Source organism: Ipomoea nil, unplaced genomic scaffold (genome assembly GCF_001879475.1).
Source record: "Ipomoea nil cultivar Tokyo-kokei standard unplaced genomic scaffold, Asagao_1.1 scaffold2555, whole genome shotgun sequence".
Taxonomy (NCBI): domain Eukaryota; kingdom Viridiplantae; phylum Streptophyta; class Magnoliopsida; order Solanales; family Convolvulaceae; genus Ipomoea; species Ipomoea nil.
Window position 1 is genome coordinate 214,480 of NW_017618983.1, and position 17,079 is coordinate 231,558.

Genomic DNA, 17,079 nt, shown 5'->3' on the forward strand with positions numbered 1-17,079 from the left:
GGGGCTTTGAGCTAATACTTTTCATATCTTGTAGAAAATCAACTACAGAGCGAGATCCATTTGGGTTTCTAGCCAATTTGGCTTTTATGGAGATTATACGCCCTTTGGATGCATTAGCGTAGCTGGAAACCAACCGAAACCATGCATCAGCAGCAGTGGTGGCAGAGGAAATAATAAGTTGGATCGTCTCTGCACAACTGCCAAGTAAAGCACTCACAAGTACCTGGTCTTTGCAAAACCAAATCGTATAGCAAGGATTTGGATTTGTATGAGCAGCTTCTGAAAACTCAGCCGGTGCTTTGAGCGTTCCGTCAACATAGCCAAGGAGACCGAGGCCGATGACTGTAGGATGAACTTGACGGCGCCAAACCGGAAAGTTGATGGCAGTAAGCCGAATGGGAAAGTGAGTAGGGGCAAACAATTGAATAATGGGAGTGGTTTCTTTGATGGCCATTGGAGAAAAAAAAAAATTTTTAAAAATTAGAGAACTCGTAGGAGTATGAAGAGGCTCTTGATACCATATAGAATGTGAAAGATAATGTATATTCAAGCATAAACATGTACATTTATATATACTGTATAGGGAAGAGAAAATAACATAAAACTCCTAGTCTAAAGGAGAATAAATATAACAGAAATAAACTAAAACAATGCAAGGAATGCTACTGCTTAACACATGCTAGCGCTTCAACAATGTTTGGATGCAGTCTGCTTCGATGTGGACTGATGAGCCTACCACCATACTAAACCAAGATTCTGAGGCAACTGTACTCACGGGAATAGCCAAAATATCTCTAGCAATTGCTTGCAAAGTAGGATACTTAGGACCATCCAATTTCCACCAAGTTAATATATCAAAACTAGATGTTATAGGTAATACTTCATCTTCCAAATACCTATCTAAATTTGTCTTGGATGCACCTCAATTTTTTCTTTTTTTAGCTTGGAACTGAGCAAAGCCTGGCAAATACCCTTCTTCTTGCACTTTTGTTTCATCACTCAATTGAGAACAAGATATACCAATACTTTCATTGCTTGCAAACTTCATTTCATAATCCATTAACAATCTAACAAATAATAGACGAATTTCCGTAATCTTAGATTCAGCCATATCACCATATATTTGTTCAAAGTAGTATTGCACAAGATCGAGCTTGTACATAGGATCTAAAATACAAGCTAAACCCACAATACCATGACCCACTTCCCAATACTTCTCAAACTTCTTCTTCATCTCATGTGCCATTCCGGATCACATGACCACTTATCAAGACACAATTTAATATCACACAGCTTTGCAAAATAAAGATTAGCATTAGGATACATTGTCCATGAAAACAATTATGTGATATCAAAAAAATAATTTCAATTTTTTACAAATATCACTTGCAAAGAGCCAATCAGCTGCATCACTTGGCAAAGAATTACATTTTTTTCTCCTTGTTTCAGACGAAGAAAAACTATTTTGTAAGGCAAAGCACTCTCAAGCATCAAATAAGTGGAGTTCGACCTAGTTTTAACATCAAGAGACAACTTCATTGACGCTTGAATACCCAATTGTCTAACAGTATTTTTAAATGTTTTAACTCTTTTTGGGGTAGCTATCCAATACGCAACACTATCACGAATTCTTTCTATCCCTTTTCCAATAACACTCAAACCATCTTGAACAACCAAGTTTATTATATGGGCAGCACAACGCATATGCAAAATTTCACCATTTAATAAAAGATCACTACCTTGAACCTTCTCCTTCACATTCTCAATTATTCCATCATTCACAGAACAATTATCTAATGTAATTGTGCACAACTTTCTATCAATATTCCAATCCATGAAAGTCATCATCAAATACTTAGCTACCAATTCAGTGGTGATGGCACATAACAAAACCTAATTCGTATTTTAAACAATTTATTAGTAATTTATAAATACAGAACAAAATTAATATAAGTATAAAATATAAAGTAATATAAAAGTGTACCTTAATACTCGTTTTTGCAACCTCCAAGTATCATCAATGTAATGCCCAGTGACAGCCATATAACCTTTTTTTTTTATGATTCGTTGTCCACATATCTGAAGTGATAGAAACTCTACCTTTAACCTTTTCAAGCTCCCTCATTGTTTTTTCAATTTTCTCTTTGTACATATTAAGAATGGCAGCTCTAATAGTATTTCTAGAGAGAATTTTAAATAAAGGTTGAAGATATTAAGAGTATTCCCTAAATGCCTCATGATCTACTACAGACAAAGGATATTCATGCAAAATAATTGTTGTAACTAACTTTTTTCTAGCAACTTCAGGATTAAAAGAATGGTATCCATCAAGCACACTTTCTCCTTTCTTTTGCTTTGATTTCAATATCAATTGTTTGATATCAGTATGTTTTCTTTTTTTTTTTTTTTTGCATCTTGTCCTATAATGATCCCATAAATGACCAGTCTCACTCTTCCCTTTAGCACTTAATATGCTATTACAATAGTTACAAACTGCTTTATATTCACCATCAATTTTTTTCGAACAAAATGCTCCCAAATCTGAGAAGTTAACTTATGGTTTTCATTTTCCTTCACTTCTTTTTCATTCTGCTCTTCTTGTATGGGAAGATTTTCATTATTTGGTGGATTTGTGGATGGATTTGGATTTATGCTTGCATCATCATTACTACAACAAAAATGAACAAAAATACAGTTTTTTAGTGATTATAAAGTGCATATTATTATTTAAAAAAATTACAGAAATAATATAATTTATTTTATGGGAAAGAGACAAATAGTTACTTATTAGTAACAGTAGGCATCATCTGTATATTTTCTGGAAAAATAAAAAATAAAAACCTGCAACATCATAGAAACCAAAGCCTATGTTACCTTAATTAATCCCCCAAAATCTTCTTAAAACAATAGTTATCTAATAATATAAATTACAATATTAAAATTAATTATTTTAAAAAAAAATCAATCAATTATATTAGATTATCATGAAAGCTTGATTAAAAAATACAAAGTATAAATAAAATCAAGAATCTAGCCAAACATAAATAAAATCAAACAGGTTTTGCAGAAATTTTTTATGAAAAAAATTCAGTTATATACACTATTTTTCACAGTTTCATATACTAAAATCAAGAACCCAGACATTAAAAGTAAAAACTATATTTATTATATTTAAAAAATATATTTTTTAAAATATTTTAAATATAAGGTCTAAAAATCACTTGAAATTAAATGTGTGTTAATTTTATAGTGTTAATCTAAAATAAATAAATAAATAAAGAGTTAATACCTTATTTGGTCCATCGATTATACACATTTACATAATTTTATCCTTGACTTTAAAAGTTAACTGGTTTTGTCCTTTGACTATTTATTTTATACCCAATTTGATACCCCGTTAGGAAAATCGTTAAGTGACTGTTAAATTCACGGATAAAATTGAAATTGCAATAGTTAAGGGAACATTTTGCATATTAATTTAATAGTCGAGGGACTAATTAGGAGGTAAATCTTTTGAAAAAAAAATTATGTTAACATTTTTTCTTTATTAATTTTTGAAATATAGTAAAAGAATCACACTATGATCAAAAACTAATTGTGTGTCTATTTTACATTTTATTTTTTATTTTCAATATTTTTATTTTTCACATAGATGAAGATGAAAATATGTGTTGTTTCATCAAAATTATAGTTCATTCACAAGTTTTAAAAGGATAGCATGCTCAAGTTTTAATATCAAGCTGTGAAATTATAATTTAGTGTGTTCCATTTGAACAATTAACATATATTTATTGCACAATTTTAAGCCATACAATATAAAATACTCACAAAAAATACAATAGAATGGCTTTGGATAGTTGATAGTCGAGTTTCAAATGAGTTCGGGTAGTTGTAAAATTCTCGTGCCCAATACTTGATTATTGTGTATGTGTGTGTGTACGAGCATGCATGTGGTTTAAATAGGTTTAGGGGTTATTTTTAGTATTATACGGGTAGTGTTAAACGGGTTTGAGTAGTTCTAAAGGTATTTTGATTCAAATTTGAAAATGGTCAAACAAAAAAGTACCTACCAATTATCATCATTTCTAATAAAATGAGTAGAGTAAAAATACAAAATATTATATATTCAAAAATATAAAATATAAAATATTATATATAGTCATAGTGGTGAATACGTAGATCGTATGAATAATGTAGTGATGCTAATTTGTAGATATAAGTAGTGATAAAGTATGTAGGTGATGGTAGAAGTATATTGGTAGGTGGTTGGATAGATGCTATGGGTAAATAGATAAGTGAAGTTTGTATGTAATAATAATAGTTATTATAAATAAAGTTTATTTTCTACATATTTTATAATTCATGCATACAAATACAAATCTTCATATGTTTTATATAATTGCACTCAATATTGTATAGTATTAGTTCTATTTTATCGATAATAAAAATATATAATTAATGACTTTATTAAATAGAAAAATGTATGATTTGGTAGAATTGATCAAGATTTAATTTGATTATCGATCAATTAAGAAAAATGATTATGGATCATACAGAGATCTCATGACCTCTCACATGGGAGAAGTTATTACATGCCATCTAAACACAAGATGCTTGACCTTCATCTATTCAATTAAAATAGCATAAGTGTAAATGTTTACAAAATTTACATTCCAACCTAACTTCCAGGTTTATACTCCGTGAAATATTTTGACTTCATGCTGGCTATAAACCACTTTGGTCTCCTAACTTCTATTAAATATTTAATCATATATATGGTTGAGATTGGATGCGAAGATAACTTCCTTTAACACAAAAGGACGCACTTTAAATTAGAATTGACGCACCTAACTTTAAGCATTAAAATAGCGCACCTTAAATACATAAACCACGTACCTTAGGTACACAAACAAAACATTTTTAGAACACTAGCCATGCACCTAAAGTTTTAAAATGACGCACCTTAAGTTTCAAAAACTGACGCACCTTAATCACACAAATCACGCACCTTAAAAAGGAAAACCATGCACCTAAAGAAGTAAAACCACACACCTAAAGCTTTAGTGCGACGCACCTTAAGTTTCAACAAATGACGCACCTTAAGCACACAAACCACGCACCTTAAGAAGTGAAACAATGCATCTGAAACTTTAAATCGACGCACATTAAGTTTCTTCAAAAAACGCACATTAAGCACAAAATCCACACACCTTAAGAAGGAAAATTATGCACCTAAAACTTTAGACCGACGCGCTTAAGTTTCAACAACTAATGCACTGCAGAAACCATGAACCTTAAGAAGGAAAACCACACACCTTAAAATTCGACCTAGATGCAAAAAGATCAAATTGCGAACACGTATTTTGATAAGCCCCAAAAGTGTACCGTTTTGGAAGCTTATTTGTTTAAACATTCGTGTGTAAAGTAGGGAAAAGTGCATGTGAAATAAGGTAATAAATGGATGCAATTTGCTAAACCCAATGCTTGACAAGTAGGGGAGAACACTTTGTGGCTTTTTGTAGGGATTTAAGGAGAAAAGTGAACAAAGGAAATAAGAAAGGAGCTCGGTGCAAATGGAGGAAATAACCCCAAAACCCAACCCACTTGTGTGGGGCAGCTCGTGGAGAAGAAACAGAAATATCCACAAGACCGTCCACGCACGTGGGTCGCAGCGTGGGAGGAAGGAAAATGGACCATGTTCAGGGCAGCGCTTAAGTGCAAAATCCACGACCCAATCCACGCGCGTGGGGCGATGCGTGGATCGGGCTATTCCTCGGAGCGCAAGGAGGCATTTAATTTGGGGAAAATTTCCAGCAGGAGTAGTTAGTCTTTAGTTCTAGATTTTACATTCTAAAAATTGTAGAGAAAAGGTAGAGAAGCCTAGAAAGAGAAAGGAGAGAATTGCTTTCAATTGGAAGTAAGAACTCCACATTGAAGGAAAGGATTGAAGAATTTGGTATCAATTTACTTTTTGCTTTTACTTTTCAGCTTGTCTTCTTTTTAATTGCTATTTTTTCTTATCTCTTCTTGTCTAGAGGTTGCTTGGAGGCAACCATAGCCATGTGTAGCTAGATAGATAGGTTAGATTAGAATTCCTTATGATATCGCATTCTAAGATCTCTATGTTGCATTGAATTGAATTGGTGAATTGATTGAATACTATGTTATGTGCTTGCTTTGTTGTGCTTCTATCTTGTTGATGGCCACAATAGGATATATGGATAAGAATGAGGGTTTGAGAAGATATTGCACTCTCTCATTAGTCTAGTGGCGCATAATCTCCGCCCTAGGACCCGATAGAGCTAGGAGTGGTAGACCAAGGGATTAACGAAATGCCCTAGCCGACTTAGGACCTAGGAGTATAAACCCTACGCGGTTTAGTGATTGTGCCTTAGTACTTCCATAGTAATCCTTCAATCACCGTATCAATTCATCTTTTAGAAGAGAATGTCATGTCATGGGAAGACTAATCCAACTCTCTTTTTCTTTGCTTTGTTGGTGATGGGGAATATACCCCGGGTTCAGGCTCCCCGTACGCTCCGTGCTCCTACTTGGGTCGGGTCAAACGGTTCGGGTCAAGGTCAACCCGCCAACCCTTGACCCTATAAATAGGGCCTTAGCCCTCCAAGTTAGGGGTATTTCCCCTCTTCTTCCACACACACACTCTCTACATTATGCTCTCCCTTCTCTCTACAAATGCAAAAGAGCAATTATGAATAAAAGGACTTCTTTGCCTATATCTCGCCTTCCTTGTTCATACTATACATACATTCTACGAGTACAACCAGGAATTACCTGTATCAGTTGGGTTTAGCTATTTTACATTTGTCACATCCTCTAGCCATAGTCATGCCTTTGTTTTGCCTAGTGAAGATTGCCAATGCATTATTAGTGACTCTACTTTGAGCTCTCCAATTTGTCATCCGGTGAGAACGAAATCCCAGGAATCTTCATTCTCAACCTTATTTCCATTTCACGTATACTACAATCTTTGTCAAAATGGCGTCGTTGCCGGGGATGGCAAACGGTGTAGATTAGAGTTTTGTCATTAATAACACATTGGCATGAGATCTAGGTAGACTTTGATTCCTTCACTTTTTTTTTACTTTGCTACATTTTATTTTATTTTTAAGAAAGGAACTCTTATTAAAAAACCAAAACAACGTCTTGCCAAGGCCCAAAATTGACCAAGGCTACAAAGAGATAAAGAATAAAGCAAAGAGGCCTAACGCTAACTAATAAAGGAGATAAACTCTAAACCACCAAGTGGGCCCAACACCCATTCTACAAACCACATGTACCACATGCAAAGCTGGACAATTCCTGGGCGTCATGCCCTATACAAAGGGTGGGAACGGTGCTACATAGCCAAAGAAGGACTAGTTTCACCCTCAAGCGTCAGGTCGATCCCCCGCGGTACAGAGCTCTGCATTTTTATCCGAGGGGACCTATGTGACCATCCACAGAAGCAATGAAACCAGCCTCCCGAAACCCTACGACCCTCATGCGTTGGACAAATCCCCTCCAATACAGATCTCTGCATTTTTATCCGGGGGGACCGTGAATAGTCCGCTACATGAGCAATGGTTCTCACCTCCACCCACCCTTGGAACCCAGGCCACCCTCGTACGTACAGAGCTCTGCATTTTATCGCAGAGGGCTTCAACGACCCAAAGTCCCAAGCGATGGCTCCCTAACCACTAATGCCAACATATATACCACCCTTAAGCGTTAGACCAGCTCCCTCGGTACAGCGTACTGTATTTTAGCCCGGGGAACCTGTACGGCCATCCACAGAAGCAATAATATATATGCTAAGCACCGGAAGCCCACCTCACACCCACCCAACCCTTTATGTAACAACCAGCCTTTTCTTCCAATCGCCAACTCAAGCAAGATATTTAAAGCAGACTAAGAGAGCACTCTCACCTCAAAGTGTATGCTATGCATGAAACACAGGAATCAAATCCCGCGAAACACGCAGCCACGGATAGAAGCAGGATAGGCACAGAGAGCACAGAGCAGAAAGAGAAAAGCCCCCTACGCCCTATGCCGGCAAGGCCAACTACTCAACTAGCCCAGCAGAAAACAATAAAACATGAAATAATAGTACAAGTCTAGAAATATCTCCGCTAAAGAAATAAATGAAAGATAAATAAGGAAAATAGAGACACGGCTCGCAGGCCAAAAATACAGGCACGCAGGCCCACACAAAATACAGGCCAGCCAATCTCCTCACAGCACCAGCAACGAACAGTAACCAAAACCCTAACGGGATTAGCTACTATGGGCCAGCAGCAAGCCTGACTAGGTCAACGGATTTGATAAATCTTGTCCGGCCACCGTTCAGTCCGGACTAGGGTGCCTCTTGTACCGTTGACACCTACGTTGTTGAGGCTAGGCTTGGCACAAAGCCAAACCATCATTGCCTCTAAGTAGTACTTTCCCTTCATTTCAATTTTTCTTTATAAGTGCCTTTTCTCTTTTCCTAACTTTGTCTTTTTCTTTTTTTTTTCTTTTTTTTCTGTTTTAAAATGTGATACAATTCATCAAGAGCAAAACCATAGTTCAAGGCGGGTCATAATCATCAAAAACCACCGATGGGATATAATCATGAACAAGCAACGCACGCACCCTCGGCGGTAAGTCTGACAAATTACGGAAAATAAACTCCCCATTCTTATCCCCAACCCAATCAGCCAATGAAGCCACCGGGAGGTTACCCTGCGGCAAACACTGAAGAACAGAAACAGATGCACAGGAACAAAGAAAACGGAGTCGTGACACTTCAGAGTCAAAGACCCAAGGACTAGGTGCGGTGGGGTCTACATAACCCTTAAGCTCAGGCAATACAGACTCTAAGACCAGGGACCTAAAACCCTCGGCTAAACACCATTCAAGAGAGTGGTGCATACCATGGAAAAAGTCCTGAAACCCGTCGACTGCCGAAATGGCTAGGCCGTAGCAGAAACCACCACCACCACCCCCCCCCCCCCCCCCCCGATTACGTACCAAGGCAGCAGTCCCACCCAACGACTCAGAATATGAAAAATTGAGCTTTATAGAACCATCCGGAGGGGGATCCCATCTAACAGCGCGAACCACGTGCCGCGGTACAGTGGAATCTATGTAGGACAGAATGACCGGCCAATTAGGTGGCAAGATGTGTTCCTGCAGCCATCGCCTAAAGAGACATTCTCCCACCCCTTTGGCAATGCCATAAACCACTCGAGGTACACTCGGCGGCCCTCTTCCATGTAAGCATGTGTTCCTGTGCTTCCATAACTCCCAAAGGATAAGTTAAGGCAATCTGCAAATAACAAAAGCAACAAGACGGTTATGTGAAACCACCCGCTTCCACCCAGTCAAGAGCGTCCGTAGACCTCGATGACTGAATCGCAAGTTGAGTGATCCCATAAAAAATCCCAATACAGCCCTAGCAGTGTCCCCCGCATAAAAGATGTGATCAATAGTTTCCCTAACAGGTTTATTGCAGCACCAGCATCTGGAAACAATAAGGCGCCCAAATCTAGCCATGGCATCATCAGTGGGCAAGCGACCCCTTAACACACGCCAAGAAAGAAATGACACCTTAAAGGGCAAATGTTTATACCAACATGCACTCAAAAGAGGATCTGACTGCACCGGTTCAGGTCTGAATAAAGATTTTGCAGAGGAAAAAGAAAACAAACCGTCCGTAGCCACCCGCCAAATAGGGATGTCAGCTACTCTTTGACCTAGACGGGACATGTCAGCCTCCAACCCAAGCGGCAGAAGGTCATCATACGCCGATAGGTCTAACTCTCCATCCTGAATGAAGTCAGACAATAGATCACCAAAGTACTCAACCCCCGGGAAGGGATAAAGGCGCCCTAGTGTGCCGATGCCGGACCAATTATCCCACCAGAGATTAACATCCCCGTGAGTCAGGCGCCATCCTAAAACTGCCTCTACCTCATTCCTGACACTGAGCATTCGCTTCCAAGTGTGTGAATCGGAGGTTCGCGCTTGTTTCGCCACCGGGTGAACTCGACTGCAGTACTTAGCAGTCATGAAACTTCCCCACAGGGAATACACCTTGCGGAAATTCCTCCAAAGCTTCGCACTAGATGCCCACACCATCAAGTCATGGTCAAGGAATCCCACTCCACCCTCTTTTTTAGGTAGGGAGAGAGTTTTCCATGAAGCCCAATTGTAGCGTGCACCTCCCGACTGCCTCCAGAAAAAGGCGGCAAAATACTGTTCCAGGTCCCGAATAACCTGCTTAGGAGGGGCACAAGCTGCAAAAAGATGTAAAGGAATAGCCTGCAAAACAAAAGTAACTAAGATTGCTTTCCCCCCCCCCCCCCCACCCCCCTTAGATAGCAGTCGACGCTGCCACCTAAGGCATTTGGCTTTTACCTTGTCCACCACAGATGAAAAATAAACGCACTTCTTCCTCTCCACATAAATAGGGCACCCAAGATAGGTGAAAGGGAGGGATCTATGAATGCATCTAGTGATGTCCCTAATCCTACGAATCACCCGACCCGAGGTGTCAGGATGCATATAAAAAGCACTCTTAGGAAAACTGACCATTTGGCCAGAAATCCCTTCGTAATCTTTTAAAGCACGAATGACTTTGCAGATTACCCCCTGTCTCCCAGTACTAAAAATAATAACATCGTCAGCGTAGGATAAGTGATGAATATGAGGAGTACCAGGAGGCTGGGAAAATCTAAGGACAGCCTCGTCCTGATAGACTCGGGCGAGGAACGTAGAGAGGACTTCTGCAGCAATTATGAAAAGACTAGGGGAGAGTGGGTCTCCTTGCCTCAATCCACGGGACGAGGTAAAGAAACCCTCTTTGACCCCATTGACAATGACAGAGTACCACACATTGGAAACAGCACGATAGACCAAGTCAATACAGACTTCAGAAAAGCCCATCTTACGCATCACAAAGACAAGAAAAAACCAGGATACCCGGTCATAGGCCTTAGCCATGTCTAGCTTCAGCACTATATCCTGATTTCCTAGCGTAATACCATGGCACATCTCAGAGGCAAGCAAAATATTATCAGTAATAGACCGCCCCGAGACGAAACCACTTTGATGAGGAGACAGCAACCTCGGGAGGACAGAAGCCAACCTGACTACCATTAACTTTGTGACAATTTTACTACTAAAGTTGCACAAGCTAATGGGCCTATAATCAGCAAATGTCTCCGGGCTGGCTTTTTAGGCAATAACACTACGGAGGTGTGAGTAATAGACCTGGTGAACTCCCTACCAAGGAAGTAACTTCTGACCATATTAACCACATCCCCCTTAATAATATCCCAACAAGATTTATAGAATGCCCCTGAAAAACCCATCTGGGCCTGCGGCACTAACAGAATTCATGTCAAACACAACATTTTTAATCTCATCTTCCTCAGGGATAGCAGTAAGCATAGCATTCTCATTATCAGTAAAGAGACGCGACATACAGTCAAGTTTAGCCAAATCAAAGGTACCTGCCTCCACAGTGAATAAACCTTCAAAAAAGGAGACAGCATTTTGTGTTATCCCCTGTCTATCCTCAATCCATTGTCCTGTGTCATCTTTTACCTTATGAATATAGAGTTTCCTTCTTCGTTCTTTTACCATCGAGTGAAAGAACATCGAGTTCCTGTCACCCTCCTGGACGGCCACCATGTGAGCCTTTTGTTGCCAATATTCTTCTTCGATGGAAATCTGTCTTTGCAAAAGAGCCATGCTCTCCTTATAATCAATGAGTGCCCTATCATCATCTCGATTATGTTGTAACACCTCTTCTAGCACCTGCACCTTATCTTCTAATTCCTGCAACTTAGAAAAAATATTACCAAAGGTTTCCCTACTCCAAGGAGCAAGGGCCTTCATTAACCTGGACAGCTTAGTAGCCAAGACATACATTGGAGCACCCTCAACAGGCGCTTCCCAACTTTCTCTAACCACACGCTGAAAATCCTCGTGTTTGGTCCACACATTAAGAAAGCTAAAGTGTTTTGGAATAGGTTGAGCAGATATAACTTCAAAAGTAACAAGTAACGGACAGTGATCAGACGTGGTCCTAGACTTGCATAACGGATGTCCTGAATATCGATTCCCACACCAAAGTGTAAAGAAATCGATCCAAGCGCATCCAAATGGCAGCGTCCTTACGCCTCCCATTCCACCAAGTGTAAGGGGAGCCGTAGGCAGAAGAGTCAATCAGATCACACGTACTGACACACTCTCGAAAATCAGTAGTCTTCCTATGAGAATAAGGAAGACCCCCTTTTTTCTCGTCCGCATTTAGCAAACAGTTAAAATCCCCCACCACAGACCAGGGGACGCCGGGAGGGATCCTATTTGAGACTGCGAGTAGCTCATCCCATAAAGGAACCTTAGGCGATCCCTAGTCTTAGCATATACAAAAGAAAGCCATAAAGCAGAAGGAATAGTAGCATGACCACATGAGACAGATACCGATTGATCATAATCAAATTCAAAATTAGAAACAAGGTCAGAGTTCCAAAAGAGCAACAACTTGTCATTAACCCCAGCAAAAGCAAAGTCAAAGCCAAGTCGCAGTCTAAAGCTATCCAACCTATCAGTACTACAAAACAGCTCAAGGAGGCATAAAATAAAAGGCTTATGTTTTCTGAGCAACAGATGCAATCTCTGAAAAGAGCCCTGCGAGGCAATACCTCGCACGTTCCAAACAAGGAACCGCATCATCAAAAGGACGGAGACTGAGAAGAGTTAGGCGTGCCTAAGGCCGCACTACTCTGCTCCCGCTGTACCTGAGATGTAGTGTACTTGCCACCAAAGGGCACGCGAGTGGTCCTAGGGGGCGAGCCATGGCCCACCGGCTCCTTATTACGCCCCACAGACTCAAAGGTAGCAACTCTACCAACGACGGAAGAATCACTATCATCATCATCAGACGCCTCGCGGTAGAACCCAGCAACGTTGGAGCGCTCCGACGCTGACCGAGTTCTCCGAGGGCGCCTAACCAGCTGAACACCTGGAGACATCGTAGGAAGGGTGTTCTGGTTTGTGTTTAAATTACACAATCCAGTCCCCCCACCCTGAACTGGTGTCAACAGGCCCTCAGAGTCAGGAGCAGAACAAACCTGACCAGTAGAATTAGCAGTTCCTGGAGTATATAGAAGATTAGAAGAACCTCCCCCATTATTCGGGGATTGAGAATCTACCTGTGATGAAACTCGGGCTAGGCCCTGACCAGACGGTAAAGGAGACTGTGCATTCAGCCCCTCTAGCGAGTGAAGACCCTCCTGTTATCGGGTATCTACCTGTGGTGAAGCATGGACAAGGTCCTGAAAAAATGGTAAAGGCCCCATGTTTACTGGAGGCTGTGTGTTCAGCCCCTCTAGAGACTGATTTTTAGGGTCCTCTTGTGATTGAGCCTGAAGGCCCTGAGGAACCTCACCCTGACCGAGAACCGAGGCCAAGTGGTCATCTAATGCACTATCAAAATCCTGGATGGTAACCCCATGGGCCAACTCAGGTTCCTGATCATTTTGAGTATGGGCTTCTTGGGCCTGTTCTGTAACCTGTGCATCCTGTAAAAGATTAAAACCATTACTAGTAAAGATATGGGTTGGGGCCGGAGGTTGGGATCGTGACAAGCCCAGCTCAGGTGCAACACCTGAAGTGCCAGGCCTATCCCCAACTTGGGGGACTGAGAAAGTCACATGATCCCGTCCCCGATCAATAACCGGGTCCTTGCCCTTATCTTGTCTCCGTCTTTTAGATGTATTTCTCCTATGACGTTGATTCCAACCTGCATTTTCCTAAGCTGTATGGTTCTGAGTGGTCGGGAGCCGACCAGCCCCACCTCCTACCCCCTGATTGCCTCCACCAGAAGGCGGGGTCGCACGGGGGGCATGGGGGTGGCTTAAAGGGGCCACCACCGCCTCCACCACCGTGTGGTGGCGGTGGACCTCGTGGTGGTTGGCCATGACCACCAGCAGGGCCTGCAGGCCTAACTCCAGAACGACATGACGGGGCCAAATGCCCTTGTTTCCTGCAAGATAGACAATAAGGTGGAACTTTCTCATATTCAATAGTCTGCCAAAATCCATCATCTTCCTTACCAGGTTTCTTACTACCCATTCTGATGAACATCCTAGTCCTAAGTGGCTGAAGGAGGTCAACCTCTACCTTAACCTTTGCTACATTAGGCCTACAAAATTTGGCAGTTGCAGCATCAACATGTAAAAACCGGCCAATTGGCTTAACAATTTGTTTCAAGCAAGGGATAGAAAAACAATTAGCTTTTAAATTAGGCAATAAAACCCACATAGGGGCCAACGAAGTTTCAAAACGAGTATCAAAATTAGCAGTCCAACGAAACAAGCGCATGGGATAATTACCATTAAAGGAAATTTGACCCTTGACCAAAATGTCCACACAATCATCAGGATGGGAGAATGCTAAAAACACATGTCTAGGTTCCATTAGACCAATTTCAACTGTACCACGCAACACAAAAGTTTTAGCGAAATAAGACCGTATTTCAGATAGAAGCGGTTTACCATGCGAAAATTTACCAACTAACATAATATTCTCAATTTTATTCATTTGTTGGATTTCACTATCCTCAAAGGTAATGCATGGTTCACCACAGTGCATTTCTACAATTTTTTCAGAAATAATAGGCACCGGAATAGGACTAGAAATTGACACATTATGACCACCCGGATTCGAAGCAGTAAACAATTGGGCAAAGGATCGAGGTTGTGTACCTGGAACTTGTACATTTGTGCGCGCAGGGGTATAACTTTGACGCTGACCCCCTTGGACCGTACGTATAGCTTGTGCCCGGCTTATAGGTGGACCATTGTTTGGTTGTGATGTCACTACCATGGCATTGAAGGCAGAACCCTCCACGGGTTCATTTAGGGGGGTAGCATTAAATGAATTATTAACATTACCCACAGTGGGCGCATTATCGACCCCAGCAATATTATTATTCAAGGATTGGGAATTATGACCACCAATGTTATTATTATTTAATAAAGTATTAGGAGTCATACCTGGACCACGTGAAGCAGATTGATAGCTCATTCTAAGGGCGGTGGGAACTTCTGAAGACGTGGCAGCCGTGCCCCCAACCTGCACAACACTTGGCGCCACCACAGCACTGCTTGGTGTTTGAATAAATTATTTTGATTTACATTTTAAATTAATTCAACACCGAAACTTATTTTAATTCCAAAATCCTAAATTTTCGAGTACTTCGCGTATCAAGTTTTAAACTGAGAAACCTATCTGAGTGAGACCGGGAGAAACCTGAACCAAGTGTTTGTTTAGAAATCATTTTTGGAAAATTCTATTTTGACCCCCAAACTATTTAAAACTATCCTTCTAGACTTGGGTCCATGTTGCATGGTGAACCACAAGCTTCCAATGCATTTGCCTGAGACACTTTCTAGCCAAACTTTTACCATTTTTCCCTCCACCAATCATTGTTGTTTCACCTAGGGTTTTGAGCCACTATAAAATGAATAGTTAGCAGACATTTGCCTCTTGATTCCATCCTTGGCTTCCCATTCATTTGCATCAGGAGAACAACACAATAAGCCATCTTCCTCTCATCCAATCTTAGCTTTCCATTGCTTCTCTGCTTTCCTTCTATCCTATATCTCTGAGTTCTAGTTCTTAAGGGTTGTGGTGTGGTTTGTTTGAGTTGTTTAGGAGGTGAAGAAGGAGGTGTCTAGCTTGGGAAGAAGGTGGAATCCAAGCTAAAGAGTGGAAGCAACAAAGGTATAACCCCATGGACTCCCACCTTATGCTTGGCTCTGTGAAGCCATTGTTTTATAGATAGAAATGAGTAGAAATAGTAGATTCTTGAAGTGTTTGAGCTATTTAGTGATCTATTACTTGCCTATGATGTGTTGTTGATGTTTTGTATGTGTTAGATTTGCTTGAGAATGCTTTATAGATGAAAAGAAATCATCTGGTGCACAAGTAGTGTGCACCAGTAGAGGCACCGGCCCCAGCCAACGGCCCAACAAGGGGACCGTTGGCTAGATCCGTAGCCAGCCGGGCCTAAGGAACGGCCCTAGGAAAAGGTCGTTGCCTAGGGCTGGCAAGTTAGCGGCTTGAGGGGGCGGGCCTAGCTGAGCCCCGCCCCATGGACCGTGAGTTGTTCTTGTGCAATGGCCGGGCCCTTGTGGCTCAACTACGTGTCATTTCGGACCTGGTGTCATGGGCCCTTGTGGCTCGGTACCTCGGGGCCGTCTTGGCTCACATTTGGGCTTTGATTTCGTTGAATTTGGATTAGAAATGAGCAGGTTATGGTAGAATTTGTGATGAAATGCTTCACAGTAAGGTTGTTTGAGTTCACTGCTTTTGGGAATTGCTTGGTTTTACCTTCCTAATGTCATTTGAGTACTTGAATAGAGAAGCATGAACACTTTACGAATAAGAGTTGTTAGAAAAGCATGACTAGAATGTGTTGTATGGAAATTGAAGCCTATTTTGATGATAGAAATGTACAGAGTATGTCTTTCTGCAAACAAGCATGATTGTATGTTCTTGAGAGTTCATTGTAATATATATATATATATATATATATATATATATATATATATATATATATATATATATATATATATATATATATATATATATATATATATATATATATATATATATATATATATATATTTGAAGCATGTTGTACAATAAATTGCATTCCAAGTAAATCATGTTTTAAAAGTACATAAGTGGCCAACGTGAGCCTAAGTTTTATTTTCCAAAAATTGCATCTCCATGAAGAGCATCTTTATCTTGCCTTTTGAGAATGAATTGAGAAGTATGTGCATGTCTTTTGCATAAGTTAAGTGTTGCATATATGAGATGCATGAGCGATAAATCTATATATATCTATGGTGAGAAAAACCTTGTTTTGGATGACCCGTTTGGATTACGTCCTCTCGGAAGAAAGAAATTGACATTGCGGTCCCAGTACATGTAACGCAGCGTATTCCCACGTTACGAGGTTGGAAACTGCCCGCCAGGCTTGGAATCCTGGTCAGGGGATGTGCACGCTAAAAGTTC

General features: G+C 40.4%; 1 protein-coding gene across 1 annotated transcript; it reads right to left on the reverse strand.

Moving 5' to 3' along the window:
- Window positions 1–9,300: 9,300 nt before the first annotated feature.
- On the reverse strand, window positions 9,301–11,142 carry LOC109153867. The gene is made up of 2 exons (XM_019301754.1): window positions 10,402–11,142; window positions 9,301–10,260 (listed from the first exon to the last, which is right to left on the reverse strand). Exons 1-2 carry the CDS (start codon window positions 11,140–11,142, stop codon window positions 9,301–9,303), a joined length of 1,701 nt encoding a protein of 566 aa, XP_019157299.1.
- Window positions 11,143–17,079: the final 5,937 nt, after the last annotated feature.

Coding starts and splice junctions, on each gene's coding strand:
- LOC109153867 (XM_019301754.1), bottom strand. CDS start 11,142: ATGGTAGTCAGGTTGGCTTCTGTCCTCCCGAGGTTGCTGTCTCCTCAT. Junction 10,261..10,401: donor TTTCATCTGTGGTGGACAAG/GTAAAAGCCAAA, acceptor CCTCCTAAGCAG/GTTATTCGGGACCTGGAACA.